The sequence below is a fragment of the Diuraphis noxia genome, unplaced genomic scaffold (assembly GCF_037042655.1).
Source record: "Diuraphis noxia isolate RWA-SAM2 unplaced genomic scaffold, SU_Dnox_SAM2 contig0002, whole genome shotgun sequence".
Lineage (NCBI taxonomy): Eukaryota > Metazoa > Arthropoda > Insecta > Hemiptera > Aphididae > Diuraphis > Diuraphis noxia.
In genome coordinates this window covers 25,049,270-25,068,224 of record NW_028301712.1, presented here as the reverse complement: position 1 = coordinate 25,068,224, position 18,955 = coordinate 25,049,270, and the positions used below count along the sequence as shown (strand labels likewise).

The 18,955-nt window shown below is 27.6% G+C and overlaps 3 protein-coding genes across 3 annotated transcripts; 1 reads left to right on the top strand and 2 right to left on the bottom strand.

Annotated features, from left to right (window-relative positions):
* Positions 1-1,835: 1,835 nt before the first annotated feature.
* On the top strand, positions 1,836-5,079 carry blw (ATP synthase subunit alpha blw, mitochondrial). Its single transcript, XM_015510518.2, has 10 exons — positions 1,836-2,002; positions 2,482-2,604; positions 2,670-2,783; positions 3,021-3,361; positions 3,428-3,576; positions 3,666-3,835; positions 3,903-4,217; positions 4,290-4,434; positions 4,556-4,673; positions 4,744-5,079. Exons 1-10 carry the CDS (start codon positions 1,937-1,939, stop codon positions 4,856-4,858), a joined length of 1,656 nt encoding a protein of 551 aa, XP_015366004.1. The 5' UTR covers positions 1,836-1,936; the 3' UTR covers positions 4,859-5,079.
* A 63-nt stretch (positions 5,080-5,142) lies between these two features.
* LOC107163225 (sugar transporter SWEET1-like) lies at positions 5,143-9,786 on the bottom strand. The gene is made up of 6 exons (XM_015510520.2): positions 9,562-9,786; positions 6,065-6,142; positions 5,883-6,006; positions 5,662-5,817; positions 5,421-5,540; positions 5,143-5,335 (listed from the first exon to the last, which is right to left on the bottom strand). Exons 1-6 carry the CDS (start codon positions 9,639-9,641, stop codon positions 5,231-5,233), a joined length of 663 nt encoding a protein of 220 aa, XP_015366006.1. The 5' UTR covers positions 9,642-9,786; the 3' UTR covers positions 5,143-5,230.
* Positions 9,787-9,983: 197 nt separating this feature from the next.
* eIF3j (eukaryotic translation initiation factor 3 subunit j) lies at positions 9,984-16,702 on the bottom strand. The gene is made up of 6 exons (XM_015510519.2): positions 16,454-16,702; positions 16,241-16,347; positions 14,657-14,758; positions 13,262-13,571; positions 13,068-13,204; positions 9,984-10,197 (listed from the first exon to the last, which is right to left on the bottom strand). The coding sequence occupies exons 1-6, from the start codon at positions 16,461-16,463 to the stop codon at positions 10,138-10,140; spliced, it is 726 nt and encodes a 241-aa protein (XP_015366005.1). The 5' UTR covers positions 16,464-16,702; the 3' UTR covers positions 9,984-10,137.
* Positions 16,703-18,955: the final 2,253 nt, after the last annotated feature.

The following is an 18,955-nucleotide window of genomic DNA, read 5'->3' as shown; positions in this document are numbered from 1 at the left end:
AAAATATTAAATTTATGATACTTTTCTTTGATAAAATTTCAAATTACTGTTAACCTAAAAAATTTATTAATTCTAAATTAATATAACCTACTTGGTTTAAAATTTAAAAATGTATTTAATATTGTAACTTCCGGTAAAACAAGGTAATACTTTTTACTGCAATTTATAAGCTTCTGTAAAATTTAAATAAACTATAATATATATTTTTAAACACCAATTACCCCGGTAGTTGAGGCGGATTTGTTAAATAAAAAAAAAATATATAAGTATTTTTTTTAAAGAAATAAATTGATTTTAAACATAATTCTTAATAGTTATTCAGAATACTAAAACATTGTTTCAAATACTACTACTATGTACAAGTAAGAAACTATATATATATATATATATATATATATATATATATATATATAAATCATCCAAGTAAAATTGCACACAAGCGTAAGTAATTAAAGACTCTGTTTATATTAGTCTGTACTCACTATTCTCAATTTGTATATACTTTATCAACTTTAATAAAACATAATATAAGCAAACAAAGTGTTCATTTCAAGCCCTGTCAATTATATCTTCTGAAATAGGTTGACTATAATACCTTAGCGGCTTAGCTAATAAATTATTATAATGTAGAGTTTTATTAACATTTGCACTTATTTTTAATTTATCTTCATAAAATAAAATAATTGTTAATTTACATGAAAAATCCAATCCAAAAAAGTGAACTTTCCACTAAACATTTTTCAAAAGGTAGAAAAACTTAGGAATCATAATTATAAATAAAAATTATAGGTTATGAATTTCTAACTCAAAATAATCTGTAAATTTTCATGATTTTGTAAAAATTCTATTTTCTGTTGCTCATAAATAATATTTTGGGTATGTTCTTTTAGAATCTAGATGTTTATGAAAAATACTGTGAATATTTACTTTTGAACCCTCTACTACAGCAAACATTTACATTTCCAATGTAGCAATATATATTGTTATATTTTCAAATAAATAAATAAAATATTTTTTTTTAGAATTTTGTTGGTATTATTTCCATTTTCTGTTTAAAACATAAATTAAAATATAATGCTTGATTTATATAAATCAAAATTTTTAAAAACAGTATTACGGTCCAGTGCCGAGTTGAGTTATATTGCCACCCTGGAGCAAATTAAAATATTCTGCCCTTGGCGCCCTTAAAACAATTATTATTAATTATAATTATATATTTTTTATTTTATGTTGATCTTCAAAATAATAATATTAAAGTTAAAACAAAATAATTAAAGACGTAAGTGTCATCGGTGGGTGGCTTCTTCATTCAAAATTTCATTATATTGTCATTGTCATTAGCTCATACTCTTATTATGCCTATTGCGTATAGATTGTGTATTTATTAATAAAGTAAAAAAAAATAAAAATGTCGATCCTCAAAAATTTGCCGCCCCATCAAACACCATAAAATGTGCTGCTGCTCCCCCGGGAATAATATTACTCCCGCTTGTCTTCCGTTAAACATGGCTCTGCTACGGTTTTGCATTCCAATATTTCCAATTTAAAATTTTGAATTTTGTTGTTGAAATTATACAATTTTGGTTCGTCAATTTCCATTTGGTTATGATTGGGTTGGCGGCGTTGGCGCCATCGATAATATATAATATTATATTTATTATATTATATAATATAAATTTTACCATATAGGTACTCTTATATTATTAATTATGGTTGGCGCTCTACTAAAATTCATTCGAAAAGATTTTCATTCACCTATGTTGGTCACACTACAAAACGTATGTTTTATAGATTGCGTTTCACATAGATTGGCTGTCCGTGGAATAGGGGGGTCAAACGATTTTCGACCATCCATTTTCTTTTCTCATCACCATCCCGTTTGTGCTAGAATTTACACCCATTTAGTTACACACGTTCACGTTTAAAAATCATCAATATGGCTAACCTTTCGCTTCGTTTGGCCACAAAAATCGGAAAACAATTAAACAACACATTACCACAGGTAAAGTATATTAATTTTATCAATACTGCTCTACGGATTTGTCATAAACGTAGTCTACGATGCCGGTCGACTAGACAGTAGTGGTGATCCTTAATTTTCGTCGATCACATTTTCTTAACTCAATTTCATTCAACGATATTAATAAATTAATAATGTACATTTTATTGAACTTGGTTAATAATATCATTTTTTTTTTTTGTTATTTGTAAATTGCTACATTTATAAATAATATACACTTATGTATATAACCTTCTTATGACCTTTGATTGTAATTTAAGTATCTATAACTTTTATGCATTTAAAAGTTTATTCTCACATCAAATAGGCGTAACTTCATATTGTTATCGACTTCGGTAGGTTTTAGATTTTGCTATTGTAGAACATTGAAATATATATTAATGATAGTAAATAAAATTATTGGTCCCTACTTGAAAATTAATATTCTTAATTTAGATTTTAATTGTTATGTTTCTATTTAGATAAGCAAGGCTTCATGGACCACATCAAAACTCATCAGTCGGTCATTACATATAACATGCAGTGCAAGAGCTGCAGAAATTTCTTCCATTTTGGAAGAAAGAATTTTGGGAGCTCCACCCAAAGTGTGTAGTATCTATATTAAATGCTAGAAATGGAAATATTTATTGATATAAAATGTTTGATCTAGGCTGATTTAGAAGAAACTGGCCGGGTTCTAAGTATTGGTGATGGTATTGCTCGAGTTTATGGATTAAAAAATGTACAAGCAGAAGAGATGGTGGAATTTTCCTCTGGATTAAAGGTTTGATTTTGTTTTATTAAAGTCAACATTTTTAAATAAATTTTGTGATTCAAATTCTAGAATACATGTATCTTTTTAAGATTCAAGTTATATTTTATTCAATATATGATTTTTTAAATGATGTAATGTTATTGCATAAAAAATATAACTATTTTATCTGATTTTAAGATATCTTTAATTTGTGCCTTAATTGTGTTAGTAGTTATTTATTTTTAATTTAATTTCTTTCATTATTAGGGTATGGCCCTTAACTTGGAACCTGACAATGTTGGAGTTGTAGTATTCGGTAATGACAAGCTAATTAAAGAAGGCGATGTCGTTAAACGTACTGGTGCTATTGTGGATGTACCAGTTGGTGAAGACCTTCTTGGACGTGTGGTTGATGCCTTAGGTAATACTATTGATGGTAAAGGACCATTGACATCTAAGCTTAGGTACCGTGTGGGTATCAAGGCCCCTGGTATCATTCCTCGTGTGTCTGTACGAGAACCTATGCAGACTGGTATTAAGGCTGTTGACTCACTTGTACCCATTGGTCGTGGACAAAGAGAATTGATCATTGGAGACAGACAAACTGGGTCAGTAAAATCTTAATATTAATTTTATAGCTGTATTATTTATTTTATAAATCGTACATTATTTAGTAAAACTGCTTTGGCCATCGATACTATTATTAATCAAAAGAGATTTAATGATGCCCAAGATGAAAAAAAGAAACTGTACTGTATTTATGTTGCCATTGGACAGAAAAGATCAACTGTTGCCCAAATCGTAAAAAGATTGACAGACACTGGTTAGTATAAATGTTATTAAGGAATAGTGTTGTTATTATTACTAAAATTTTAAATCAAAAATTTGTTTATTAAAATTTTAACTTAATAGGTGCAATCAAATATACTATCATCGTATCAGCTACAGCTTCTGACGCTGCTCCTCTGCAATATCTGGCTCCCTACTCTGGATGTGCCATGGGTGAATTTTTCAGAGATAATGGCAAACACGCTCTTATCATCTATGATGATTTATCTAAACAAGCTGTTGCTTACCGTCAAGTATATACAAATTTTGTAATAGTAAAATTCATTTATATATATATATAACATTTTTATCTTTTATTAGATGTCCCTGTTGTTGAGACGGCCACCTGGTCGTGAGGCCTACCCTGGTGATGTGTTCTACCTTCACTCTCGTCTTTTAGAACGAGCAGCTAAGATGAGCGAAACTTTAGGTGGTGGATCTTTGACTGCATTGCCCGTAATTGAAACCCAAGCTGGTGATGTGTCTGCATACATTCCCACTAACGTCATTTCCATCACTGATGGACAGATTTTCTTGGAAACTGAATTGTTTTATAAAGGTGTCCGTCCAGCTATTAACGTAGGTTTATCTGTGTCTCGTGTCGGTTCTGCTGCCCAAACTAAGGCCATGAAACAAGTAAGTAATAGATGAAATTTTCATTCATTCTACGAATTTGAATTCATAAATAAACTTTTATTGTAATTATAGGTGGCTGGTTCCATGAAATTGGAATTAGCTCAATATCGTGAAGTAGCAGCTTTTGCTCAATTTGGTTCTGATTTGGATGCAGCTACTCAACAACTTTTGAACCGTGGTGTTCGTCTGACTGAATTGTTGAAACAAGGACAGTATGGTAAGTAAATACAATTTATAGTATCCATAATTATGATGAATTATTTTGTAATCCCTTTTTGTTTTTGTTGTATGGTGATAATTTGAGATTGAATTATTAAAAATTTAAATTTGTAATTTAGTGCCAATGGCCATTGAAGAACAAGTTGCTGTTGTCTACTGTGGTGTACGAGGATTCCTTGATAAAATGGAACCATCCAAAATCACTACTTTTGAAAAAGAATTTTTACAGCACATCAAGTACTATTCTTTTTATACTTATAATCTATACAATTAACAATTAATTACATAATCTTAATTTTATTTTTAGAACCTCTGAGAAATCATTATTGGAAAGCATTGCAAAAGAAGGAAAAATCACAGATGATACTGATGCAAAATTGAAATCAGTTGTTACTAATTTCTTAGCTTCATTCAACGCTTAAGTATTTTTATATGATTGATAACAAAACAAGTTAGTTCTCAAAATGTTTCCAGCTCTTTTTATAAAAGGGTTATCATCGTTAAGCCTACTGTTGTTCATAGTACCATAGCCATTAAATTTATATTTACTTTACCCTTTTATATAAATTGTGAACTACATTCAAAGAACTGGATTTCCATAATAATTATAATTAGTAATAAATTTTTTTTTTTTTTTTGTCTACCTTCTATTGTTTTATTTACGATATGCGTTGGACAAAATTAAGGAGTTGATTTATAGTAAACATTGTTAAAAAAATATTTTATTTTAATTTTATGAAAACAAATAATTATTAAAATTATAACAAAAAATTGTAAAACTATAACAACAGTAATCATTCATGTTTTTCCATTTTATTGCTTTGAATTTTTTCTGCTGGATATATTGCCCATAATCCTAATTGAGCTGAGCTTAATATCAGTGCTACTGAACATTGAGTCTGAAACAATTAATAATGATTAACCATGCAATCAATTCTATTAAAACTGAATTATCGTAATAATCATTAAATATTTTTTACTTACAAAAATTATAACGTTTTTTATGTTGACACTATATAAAAGCCATAAAATACAAAGAACAATTGAATTTATCAAAATTGGCTTAGGATGTCCAGACCATTTTTTTGTTCTTATAGTTTCTCTCTATAAAGAAAACATTTCTTATTAATTTTTTTAACTAATATCCTATTAATTAATACATATATGATGTTTTTGAACATTTTGAATGTTTTAGAAGAATTGTGTTTAATTTTTTTTTACATACAATGGATAGTAATGGCCAACCAATTAGTGACAGGTGTATGAACGATACCATAATTGGGAATCTTGTCACAACTAAATCTGTTGATTCTATAAATGAATAAATCAAGAAAACTGAACTCAATAATGCCGTCTTAAAAACTGTTTTTATTACATAAGTCTGCAAGTATTTAAAATCAGTTTTAAAATTTTAAAACAAAATAAGCTAAAATTTGGAATAGTTACTTTTTTATTTGAATAGTACCAATAAAGCGCTAAGTATAATGTATTAATTAATAGTCCCATTCCATGAACAAACATCACTGTTTGTAAATTCAAGATGAAACCTTGTCGATAAAATAGTGAACTCCTAAAATTTTAAATCCGTTGATGAGCTGATAACCTTAATTTAAACAAATTAGACTCACCTAAAAAGTGCACCAACAAATGTAGATAAATTAACGTGGTCAGATGTCTTTTTCTTCACAATATCCTTACATACTAACCTGTATCAAAAACAAACTCAAGTTATTTAAGTATTTATAGCTTTTGATTTTATTAGTTTATTACTTATCATTAAATAGTAGAATTATTTAGAGATTAAAACATATTTAGTTTTGTAACAGAAGAAAAATTTTGAACTATAACTGTTCATGACTCCCTCGAGATATAAATGAATGAATAAAAAAACGATTAATTAGTAAGTAGTGACTTAAATATTTTAAACTACAACAATTGTAAAGGAAATTACCTAATATCAGTAGCGTACTTTGAACTGGATTTTGCAGGAGGAATTATACTGGTGTTTATTATGTATCAAAAAATTAATTCTTCCCGAAAATTTCAGAGATATGATCTCCCCCCTCGTTAGTACGTCACTTTTAAATATGCTATATACTTTTTTGTATTTAATTTATATGTATATATTATAAAACAAATGTAGAAGGATATGGAATAAATTTCTTACAATCTAGCAAAAAAAATTCTTTAGGTTCTGTTTTACCAAGACAAATTTTTAAGTGAATTAAGCGTGTTAAGTTATGACTTTTCGCCGATTCACGGCACACGGATTTTGATTGCTTTACTTAACACAATTTAAGCACTACGAGTTTGAAAAAAGTTATAAAATTCCTACTAACTGTAATAGGTAAATCTCTCCTGATCACATTATACAATAATTAAGTGGAATTCAATAATAGCATCTTTTGACAATTTGCCATGTCAAAGACCCCTCTGTAATGCGAATGTAGTCCCCCTCGGGCCCCTCGTGTCCTGCAGCGACCAGCGATGTCTTACGTAAAAGGTTCATTGCAACGCAGCAATGGATCGACTGAAAAAGCACGTTTTACCTTTATCAGTAAATAACAGGTACCCAATATAAATATTATTAAGTTAATTTTAGTTTTATTTATAGGTTACAGTATACCGTAAAACAATAGACTACAGAGCAGTATTGTTTCGTGACAATTAACTTATCATTTTACTCCACCGTGATTTACGATCAAAAATTATGTCAAAATAATTGTTTAAAATTGGGAGTTGATTCAAGTGGTACAATGTTTCAACTTGCAAATATCGCCATAGGCGGATCCAGAGTTTTATATTTGAATGTGCCCGGCTCTTTTTTGTATTTATTTTTTTTATAATACAGAGGAAATGAGGCTATAAACAAATAACATCACATTAAATATTGAAAAAATAAATGAAATACAAATTACCAAAAGTATTTTTATTATTATTATTAGTATTTTTTTTATCGTTATCGGCGCGATGTCGATTTCCAAGAAAAGGCATTATTTTTCGCTAAAAATAGTTACCACCGCTATTAGACCGAGTCTGTGACGTTTTCGTATTGACGACAATAACATTGAATAATAATATCATAACGATAAACAAATACGTGTAGAACTGTTGACTAAATATACAGGCTTCATTAATGATGTAAAATAACAATATTATTAATAAAAAAATGCATGTTATTATTATTTTTATTGAATATTTGAATATTTCATTATTTCAGACTAATTCTGAACACTTTCAGTTGTACTTACAAAAAACTAAAATTAAATTAATGTGTATATACTATATTATTAATTATTATTATTTAATTTGTTCTCTTTATATTAGGGTGTGCCTAGGCGCACCCCGTAGATCTGCCTATGAATATCGCTATGTATAAATGATAAATTAGCCACCACATGTTTGTATTAATTACATAATATGATTTGTACAGTGGCATGTATAGTATACGTCGTGTACCCAGTGGCGTATTCAAGGGGGTGGATTAGGTGTTTACCCCTTCCTCCCCTCATTTCGAATTCTTGCTACGCTACTGCGTATACCTACTTCATACCTTTTAAAAAAAAATTTTCTATGCATGTGTTCATTGAAACGACCCAAAGGACTTTTGTCAATGCGTATCACAACACAAGTGGGGAGTAGGGAGATTATGTGATGTGATCTATTTATTTATATATATATCACTACATCCAACAGGAGACATGTGCGGTCTTTACTCCCAGATGGAGGGGGTCCTAGACGGAAACTGGATGACCCCGTGACGCAATCGGACGACAGCACGGGAAATTAGTGATCGTTTAAGAATTATGAGACCATGCAACTTTTTTTTGCATTTTGTTCTGAATCGAATTGATGACTGTGTGAGTCGTAATCAACTGCGCCACTACGGCACCCTTTTTTTAATTAATAACATTAAACAAATTGTTCCCCCCCGTTTAGGGCCACTGTATCTGCCTCTGATTGGAGCACGTTATTTTACTTGAGGGCCAGTACATATAATACTTTAATAAGATACGAAATATTTAAATGCAATAAATAAATATACAAAATAAATTTAAGTTGTGTTCCCCCGTTCTGCATATTTATACGAATAATATTGTTATTTTTGTTAGGGCTACGAACTCCGCAACAACAATGCTTGAAAAAATATATTTAAATTTAACAGAAAACGTTCTATCTATAAACTATGGACAATTTACAAGTACCTACACATCAAGAATATAATGTGAAAGTACGCATATTTTTTGAAAATAAGACAACTAACACTTTGTATTTAATTTCACGGTTTTACAAAATAAATCTATATCATACCTAGAATATCCTACATCCAACGGAAAATTACACGCAAATGCAATATGTCACGAAACTTGGGCATTATCTCTCATTAGATTTATTAATCATTGTATAATTTAAGATAGATCGAAGCATACAATTATCATTTTATTTTTTATCAAAGATAATTTTTACAACCTATATGATAATATATTAACTAATCAGAGTTGTAGCACTGTTCTATGTAGTCACTACTCACTATGATATATAGAATAATGTATTTACATAGATAACTAATCATTTATTATCTATGTGTATTTATGTATTAATGACCATGACGACATGACGTGACCAACGTGAGTGAAGGGCATCCACTAACAATTTTTACAATTATGAATCCTTAATAAGGTTGGATTATTTTGAATTTTTATAATTTCATAAAATATTACTATTGTGTATTTACCATTATTAGAGCGCATACCCTAAGGGAGTAAAGGGAGATCAAGATTAATATTTGTTTGTTAAATTGTTAGTCGTTACTTGGGCATATGTCCATTCAGGTGAAGATTTTGTATCGGATGTAGTGTTTACATCATTACATTTTTCAATTTTGTTTATGATATAATTATTCTAGGAAAAAATATATTGAGCATTGGGGTACCTAAGGTTAATTAAATACGTAATAATTTAAGAAATAAATTAATCTAATTGTATGTGAAGAATAACAATTTCTTCTATATTATTTACACCAAATCAGTTATTATGGTAGGTCAAATCAATCACAGTGATCCATAAATTAAGATGAATAAAAACATTACCTGATAATGATTACATAATATTAGATAGTACTTACAAAGGTGTTAACATCATTGCGGTGGATGCACAACCTGCAGCAAACGACACTGCTTTTACATACACTTCGTAAATATCCATATCTTCAGTAGTTGTACACTTTTATTAACTAATAATAAAATACAACTAGCGAAAGCGTGAACTTCAAGATGTTGAGTTAATAAATGAACAAAAAGTGAGAGGCTTACCAAGTAATTAAAAATGCACGCAAAATAATTTATATCTAAAAAATAATATTTATGAGTGGTCGTGAATATTGTGCAATACTAATTATCCATAATTAAACTGATAGTGATAATGTAGGTACATAAGTACATTATTAGGTATGGCATTTTTTTCTCTCAATTAATAAAGAAAGAAAAGTACATTCTTTTTTAACATGGGATTGTATATTTCAATGTGATAAATAAAGATAACACAAACTATCAAAAAAATATTTATCATTCAGCTATCCACACTATAATTACATAAGTAATAGATAAAATAGATAAAATAGATAATATATATATATATATATTTCAATATACACGGCTTATTTCTTCATTAGCAATGTTCTCTTTAACTTGAACCGTTTTCCTTACATGAACTCTTCATAATCATCCACCGTATAAGCTGAAAACTCATTGTAATCAGGAATCTGGAATGACAGTAAAATAATATTATTGTATCAGTAAAATCTTAAAGTTCAAAATATGCAGATAAAATATTTAGATACAAGTTTAATAAATTGATTCAGTTGAATCTAAGACATCAGATATTTATTTAATAATTATAATAATTATTAATTTATGTTTTTATAATCTATTCACTATATTGTAGAAGTACCATAGTGGACGTCAAGGTAATCGGTCAAAAAGTCTGGGGACAAAAGGTCCAGTAAGGAAAAAGTTGGACAAAAAGTCTGGATTCATTTTTTGATTGCCGGACAAAAAGTCCAAACACATTTTTAGTGTTGGACAAAAAGGCCGAAAATACAAAATTGTTTATTCAATTTTCATTTATAATTATAATGTACCTTATATTACATAATATTATTATGTAGGTATATATATAGTATACACATGTAATATTATATATATATATATATATACATAGTCAGTTCATATATAATTATTATTTATTTAAAAAATGTACCTTTTTTTTTCCATTTTAACCGACGAAGATTTAGTACCTATTTAGTAGCCTTTTGTAGGTATGATACTATAATATTATATTATGGTAGATAAACTGTAGACGTACGGCTGCGATAAACATTAGATCTACCTACCAAACTATAGCGGATTTCCTTAATATTTATTTAGGTATTAGAAATAATAAGAAATAAGAAAATATAAAAAAAAGTAGGTACAATGATATAATAATGTAATAAAAGTATTACAATTAGGTACATTTTTTAAATAAATAATAATTATATATGAACTGACTATACATATATATATAATATTACATGTGTATACTATATATATACCTACATAATAATATTATATTATACAAGGTACATTATAATTATAAATGAAAATTGAATAGAGAATTTTGTATTTTCGGACTTTTTGTCCAACACTAAAAATGTGTTCGGACTTTTGGTCCGGCAATCAAAAAATTAATCCGGACTTTTTGTCCAACTATTTCCATACCGGACTTTTTGTCCGGGATTCGGACGTCAATGTCGCGACTAACGCCAGTTCGCTTGATTACATGTTGCCATATGTTGTATTAATTCATTTAAAAAAATTAATGGATCTTTGGGGTTTTTTTCAAACAGTGAAAAAGATGACTTTGAATTTTTTAAGAGGAGGGTCACCATGAATGCAAAAACGGATAAAAATAAAAAAACAACTATACATCAGCAAAATTGAAATTTTTTAGAAATGCAACATCAAGGTGTGAAAATAGATCGATAACTGTTTAGCAATTATCTACGTTAAATCATATATATACAGGGTGTAACAGAAAGATATGACAGATTTGTGTAAGATTTACATGTAAATCTGTCATATCTTTCTGTTACACCCTGTATATACCATAAATACGGTGTTTTTTTAAGTTCTTTACAGCAAACAATTGTGCAGGTTGGAAGATAGAGTTAGAATTAAAGTTAGAGTAAAATCCAAATTACAAACAAATTTAATGTTTAACAAAAGCACACAAGTGAAATATAAATTATAATACATAGTAATTAATACTTCTATATTGATCATTACAGAGGTAATGACAGCAATCAAATGAAGGAAATGGTACAGAGTAAAGTTATGAAATAGCAAGGTAACAAGCTATTTTTGGTTTAGAAGTAACTTCTAACTTAACGAGTTACATTTTTTCCCATGTTTTCCAGTAACTTATGAATTAATTTATTTTAATGTCACATTAAGTTAATTTTATTTCTAGACCAGATTAAAAATATATTTAATAAGAAAAATAAACAAAATAACCCAAAATATTAAATGTATTGATAAATAAATAATGATTTACAATTATACTTATTATATTGCAAATTCACAGAATATATTAAAATATGATCGTTAATTAAGTCGTTGAATTTTTTTCCCCCATTATATGGTCCAATAAGATAAGTCAACTACTTGGAAACAAAAAATATTGCTTCAAAAAGTGCCAAAACTATGTACCAAACAAATTAACATTTTCTGCCAATGGAAAACACATTGAACACAGATGATTATTTTATTTTTTTGTTACGTTTTCATTAAATTTTAAAGTTTAAAATATCACATGTACAACAAATAAATATATAACAATATTGTATAATCAAAAAAAAAAAAAAAAAAAATTCTAGTGATCGCTATCAACATTCTTAATTAGTAACCTAGTACATCTAACTATTTAACATCATGCTTATACAGTGAAACCTGACTAAACGGACACCTCTCTCAACGGACAAAATGACCAGATCCCAGCAAAAAAATAGGCATTCCAATGTATTTCGACCTGTCTATAACGGACTCCTTCTATTACGGACACTAATATTTTACTCGACAATTTCATAATGGACAAAAATACATACATACTACGTTGATAAGAAACAGTTTAGGACATTAAGTGAAAACACGGATTACGACCAATTACATTATAGCCGATTACGATAACGCTAATTACGAGTACCTATTCAATTTATAAAGTTTAAATATGTACAACAATTTAGGTTAATAGAATTTAACAGAAATATCCAGATATAAATTGCAATATGTAAGTATAAATGATAATCATGAGTATCAAATGTTTTTATTCAATTTCTATCAGTTTGCAGTCAGAGTATTAAATTTATAATGTATGTGTATAATATATAATACGTATTAATACAGATTATACCCAATACATATTATAAATTAAAAAACAATACAAATGTACATACATATAGTAATTTTTAAAACATTGAAACCTGTCTACAACGGACAATTATTTTGGTCCCCCGACTGTTCGTTATATACAGGTTACACTGTAGTTAAAAAATATTATTTTTAAGAATAAAATTATAATTAAAAACAAACTTACAGTGCTATTGTCAAGTCGCAGTTTAGCTTTTCCTTTGCTTTTATTTTTTTTATTTTTATCACCCTTTTCTGCTTTCATTTTTTCTGTACTCATATTATCTACACTTGCTTTCAACTTCCTCAAATCATTCATTGACACTAAAACAATACAACATGAATAAATTGTATTATATAAATAAATTATAATACACTTACATGTAACAGATAAATTCCTAATAAGTTCTTCAATAAAATCAGAATAATGATCAGATTTAGAAAAACTTTGTATTTTCTTTTGAAGAGCTTGTTCAAAAACAATGAAGTCTTCTTTTGATTTTGGATTCATGCGGTCTATTGAATCTTCATCACTTTCATCAACACCTAACATTTCTTTAGCTACTTCCAAATCGGCTTCTTCTTGTAATTTTTGTTGTAATAACTTTTTTTCTTCTGGTGTCATGTTTGAATTTTCTTCTGCTTCCAAAAACTTACGTCTCATTTTTTCATTTTCTATTTTTTGTTTTCGCTAAAAATAAAATATATTTAGGATAAGCAGAGCAAAAAATATATTGGCTTGAAAAAAATATATTTCAGAAAAGTTGTTATGTCTATACAAAGGTATCAATGTTTTTTCTAACTGTAACTTGAAAATATTAAAAACAAATTAACAACTCTTTTTAATGAGTATTTGAAATTCAAATTTGATAAAACAGTCAGACAGACAGTTTACAATATACAAATATAAACTTGAGTTAAAAGGACTAATACTTTTCATATAGATTATAGAAAACAGATATATATTTATCGAATCCATTCACAATCAAAGTATAATGATTGCAATCAGAGGCTTTTTCTGAAGTTAAGTAGGTACCTAAGTAGGAAAAATATACCATTTAACATAGAAAATTATTTTACCCTTTACTAAAAAAAGGGGGAAATACCTAGAGTTAAATGACATGTACAAACATACTATACTATGTACCGTTGTTTAAGGAAAATATGTATTCACAACTACTGAATACTAATATTTCTCCAATACACAGAAGTTCAAGGTCACCCATAAAAATATAAACAGGGAAGAGGGACAGTCAAAAATTTTTGATAGCATAGCACATTATATTTATTTATTATTACAAATGATAAGAACATTAAAAACATATTCACTAAATAGGAGGGAGGGGAGGTGGCAAGCTCCTCCTAGCAGGCACCAATGCAGTAGAGTTGCCTATATTTATCCAGAAAACACGAAACATAAGATATTAATATGTCAAAACTCTACTTGAAATTTTAAAATACTCAACTTGGAATCAATGAGAACTTGGAAATTTTTAAATTGACCTAACTACAAGTAAAAACAAAAATAGTCCACTCAACTTTATTTGTTTTTAAAAATAAACTACTCACTAACTCTTACTAAATTTGTTTTGTTTTATAAAACCTAAGAATTAAATCTGTTAGGTCATACCCTAATTGTATTACAATCTATCGATTTAAAATTGTTAATACTATGATTCAAGGTTTTTAACTTCTTATTAATTTCTGAACAAAATAAATCGATATTTCTGGTTATTTAGTGATATGAATGAGGTAAAAACTAAAAATTTTAAGTACTTCTCTTTCAGCTATTTTTTGTTCCAATTTTGATTTGGTCTTTTTCTCAGGGACTTTTGTCTCGATTTTTGTAGTTTCTTCTTCTTCTGCATCCCAGCTATCCTAAAACAATTAAAAAAAAAAAAAAAATTAATTTAGCACATAAAAATCACAAAATAGGCAAACAAGCACTTAAAAGTAATGAGAACCATGTAATTTTTTATGAACAATATTAAAAATATATGTACACATAAATTAAATCATTACACCTTTTCACAATATAGGTATTACACATAAACACGAGTAGCTATCAAAGTGTCAAATTCCAACCTATTATAAATTATCTTAATTGTATGAAAAGAATGTACAATTTTTTTTATGTACTTCATTTCCATAAAATAAATTTAATTAATATAAGTATAAATCCACTAATAAATTAAGAGTTAATCCTAAGCGTAAATTTAAATCTACAGCAATACACTATTTTTCATGAGAACTTAAAAATCTTAAATCATTAAAAATTAACTTGACTAACTATCAAGATCCTAAGCAGTTCACATGTAAGTGTTAAATTTTGAAGTGTATTTTATCAAAATAATCTTATACTCGGTTTTTATTTTTACCATATATTGTACAAAAGCCTATAATAGGTTGGGCGATGGCAACCCACATTCACTTTAAATTATGACCAACTTAAACTTATCAAGATATTTTATATCTCAAATTATAATAAAAATTAAGTATTAATTATTATTAGATATATGTTAACAATTAATAATCTATGAGCATAGGTATTAATTTATTTTCCATTGGTTTTGAGTTTTTTTTTTATTAAAATACATATTCTTTACAACTAAATGGTGGCAATATATCATGAAACATTGAAAATGTCAGTGCAGTATGTTTTAAATCTGCACATTGCTTTAGAATTGTTTTATTATTCAAGGTCAAATGAGAATTACTCATGTACTAAAATGAAAAATGGTTATCATGGACCAAAATGCATACATAAATGGGTAGTTAAGAATACAGTGGTACCCAAAAAACAACATATTATAAAAATATAGTAGTCAATACATCATTGAATATTTCAATGATGTACTGACATCCATGTTTTTCAACTTTCACTTAAGGGTTGAAAGTCGATGGAAAAAACTAGGCTTTTAGACCAAAAGCCAGATTATCCAGGTATCTAGGTATAGACTTTAAGAATAAATAGAGAATTACTTATTGTTGACAATAATGTATTTATGACCGAAATAATTTTTTAATTTTTTATGATATTTGATGTCCATGCCAGCTGATGGCTTTTAGGAAATTTTGACGGAAAACGATTATAGATTTAACTTACATGCACTTCTGTTCGTTTACTTTTCACACACTTACAATTCACTTTAAAGTTATTTTAAATTGCCTATATAGACTTCTTTAAAACACGACCTACTGCAGCCCCCTTTATCTTAAGTTTTCATACGCTACCCTCCAGAAATATACCACTTACTCCTAACATTTTATTTTTTCTATTCATAAAAATTATGTAAGTTATGTCAATAATACAAAACACTGTCACAAATTAGTTTATTATGAAAAAAATTATTGTCTAACTTTTATATTTTCTTCTTCATCTTCGCCTTCCCATTTGTTAAGCTTAGCGCCACCGACAATATCAGCAACAGGAATGACGGGCTTAGCGGGTTCAAAATTATCAGCATCTGAGAAAGACAAAAATTAATTAAAACATACATTTGAGACTTAAAACCATACAAAATGATTTTTCACATTTCATTTTTAGTTTAAAATTGTAATAACATCACTAACCCCACTCCATGATCACGTGTCCCTTAAGGTTTTATTCACTTTACACAAATAACCTTGGACGTGAAGCTTTGTCAGAAAGGACTTATGTAGACTGCGACCGACGTGAGAATTAAGAACCGTGATGCGTATTCAGCCAATGTTCCGTTGCGCCAAACCTTAGTATTAAACATAACAAATAGGAGGAAATTTGGAAAGCGTATACGTATCGCAACTTAAACCAAACACGATTTCGCCGATTCAATGCTTTTGGCAAAATATTATCGTTACCAACCCATGGAAAGAAATAAGAACTATACATAAGACAGGTTGTACAACACTCCAGAAACGAAGTATCTGGCAGGTCGCCAGTTTTGTCCCCGAGAATCAAGATAACAGCCAGATTAAATCTCATGGAATAAACGCTAAAATTGGGAACCTAGGCTAAGATATATCTTAGTCCGTGGCTAATACACTAAATTTGCGAATAGTTTATTTTTATGGAAATCGGAAATTCGGAAATAGAAAATGGACAATTCGAATATTTTAATTCATGAGTTATTACTAGAACACGGATTTATATTGTGCATTAAAAACTAACCAAACATACAATAAACCATTTTAAATACGCATAAATATATTTATTTTTAGAACATATGCACTAAAAGTTTAAATATGCATAAAATATTTAGTAAAAAAATTTACTTTTTTAACATTAAATTAAAACAATATATTAAAAAAAAAATATGAAACCCTACTATAAACTCTCTCTTCATTTTTATCTGAAATAATTTTGCTTTTTTCAAATCTATTTTTTTGTTAAATAATGAATTATAATTACATAATTAAATGATACATTTTAAAAATCAAGTGAAACTTTTTATTAATTGAGTAAAAACTTCGAACTAACTAGTCAAAAAAATAAATCGAATGAAAACTATTTAAACTATTCTGCTCGAATGATGAATATTTGAACTAATCGAATGAATAAAATGTAAAAGCTATTGATTAAACTATTCAAATAGTTTTAAAACTATGACTATCGAAGTATCGAATATAGCGTAACTCTCCGAATGTTTAGAACTTTAAACTAAATTATTCGAATAGTTATGGAATAACTATCAAATAGTTCAATAGTGACTATTCGATAGTATCAATGTGTATCAATTATCAATACACCTTGGATAGTGCTCATCACTAATAAATTTTCCATTGAATGCATTATATTATTTCAAATTGCAATTTACAATGATGCAGTTTTGACTTTTTTTTTCGTACCTTATGTACAGGTTTAAATTGAATTCAAATTGTACTTTTTAGAAGTGAATGTTAAGACAGATTTTTTTAAATAATTGATAAAATCAGGGATTTTTATTTTTTACACAAAAACCGGTTTTAAATTAAATTGATTTAGTTAGGTAGTCTAAAACAGTAGTTACCTACCAACCTAAATTTTCAGTAAATATAACAATTTTTCATGGATAATGTTTTAAATTTTCAAGCTTGTGACAACAAATTAAATTAAATTGACATTTATAGAAAAAAATTTAATTTAAATGTCAGTAAACAGTTATAAACCAATAAAAATATTTCAAAAATGTTATTAAGTTTATAAAATTATAAAATAAACATTTGCTGAAAATTAGAGGAATCGACGGTTATTCGTTTTTGGATTACAACAAAATAAGATAATTATTCCACGAGAAATCAAACGAATTTCAAATACTCCAATGTTGTTAAAGTTTGAAATTCTAAACAGTCATAAAAATGTAATTTGATTTTCTGATAAACTAACTTCTGACTTAATGAGTATGAGTATATATATAATAGGTACTATATTCAGTAGGTACCTATTTAAATCTTAGATATAAATAAAATTTTTTTTATAAATATTTAACTAAAAATAAATTGTACAGGGTGATTCTATTAAGTGGGTACACTAATTATCTCGAAAAGTATTTACTTTTTTCAAAATATCTTTTTACATGTTTCAGTTGTTAAAAACCCAACGTTTTTATTTAAAAAAAATATTTTTTTAAATATTTTTTATCATTATCATTTTTTAAGTTTTTTACTTTTTTGAATGACAACATAGAGTTTTAATTTCATATTCCAAAGCAGAATATTTATCTAAGTATTTTGATTCATAAAAATCGAATTTAGGCCTAGTAGTTTTTGAGTTATTGTAATAATTTAACTTTTGAAATTTGATTATTGTATAATAGAACAATGTTCTGTGATTGTATTGAAATTATGGTATTGATTTTGCTGAAATAAATAAATAAATAAAAAATATACCTAGGCATATAGACAATAAGGGCTCCGCTTAAAATCAAAAACAAAAACATTTCTAGGTTGTGACCCTTGAGAATTCAACAACAGTTATACACTTGTACAGTTATACATTAAATATACAGTTTTAATTTTTTCTAATACCTAGTGTCACTAGCGCTTATGATTAATATAAGGTCTATGATTGAAACTTATAACAGGTACTTGCTAGGCGATGAAAAAAAAATTCACAAA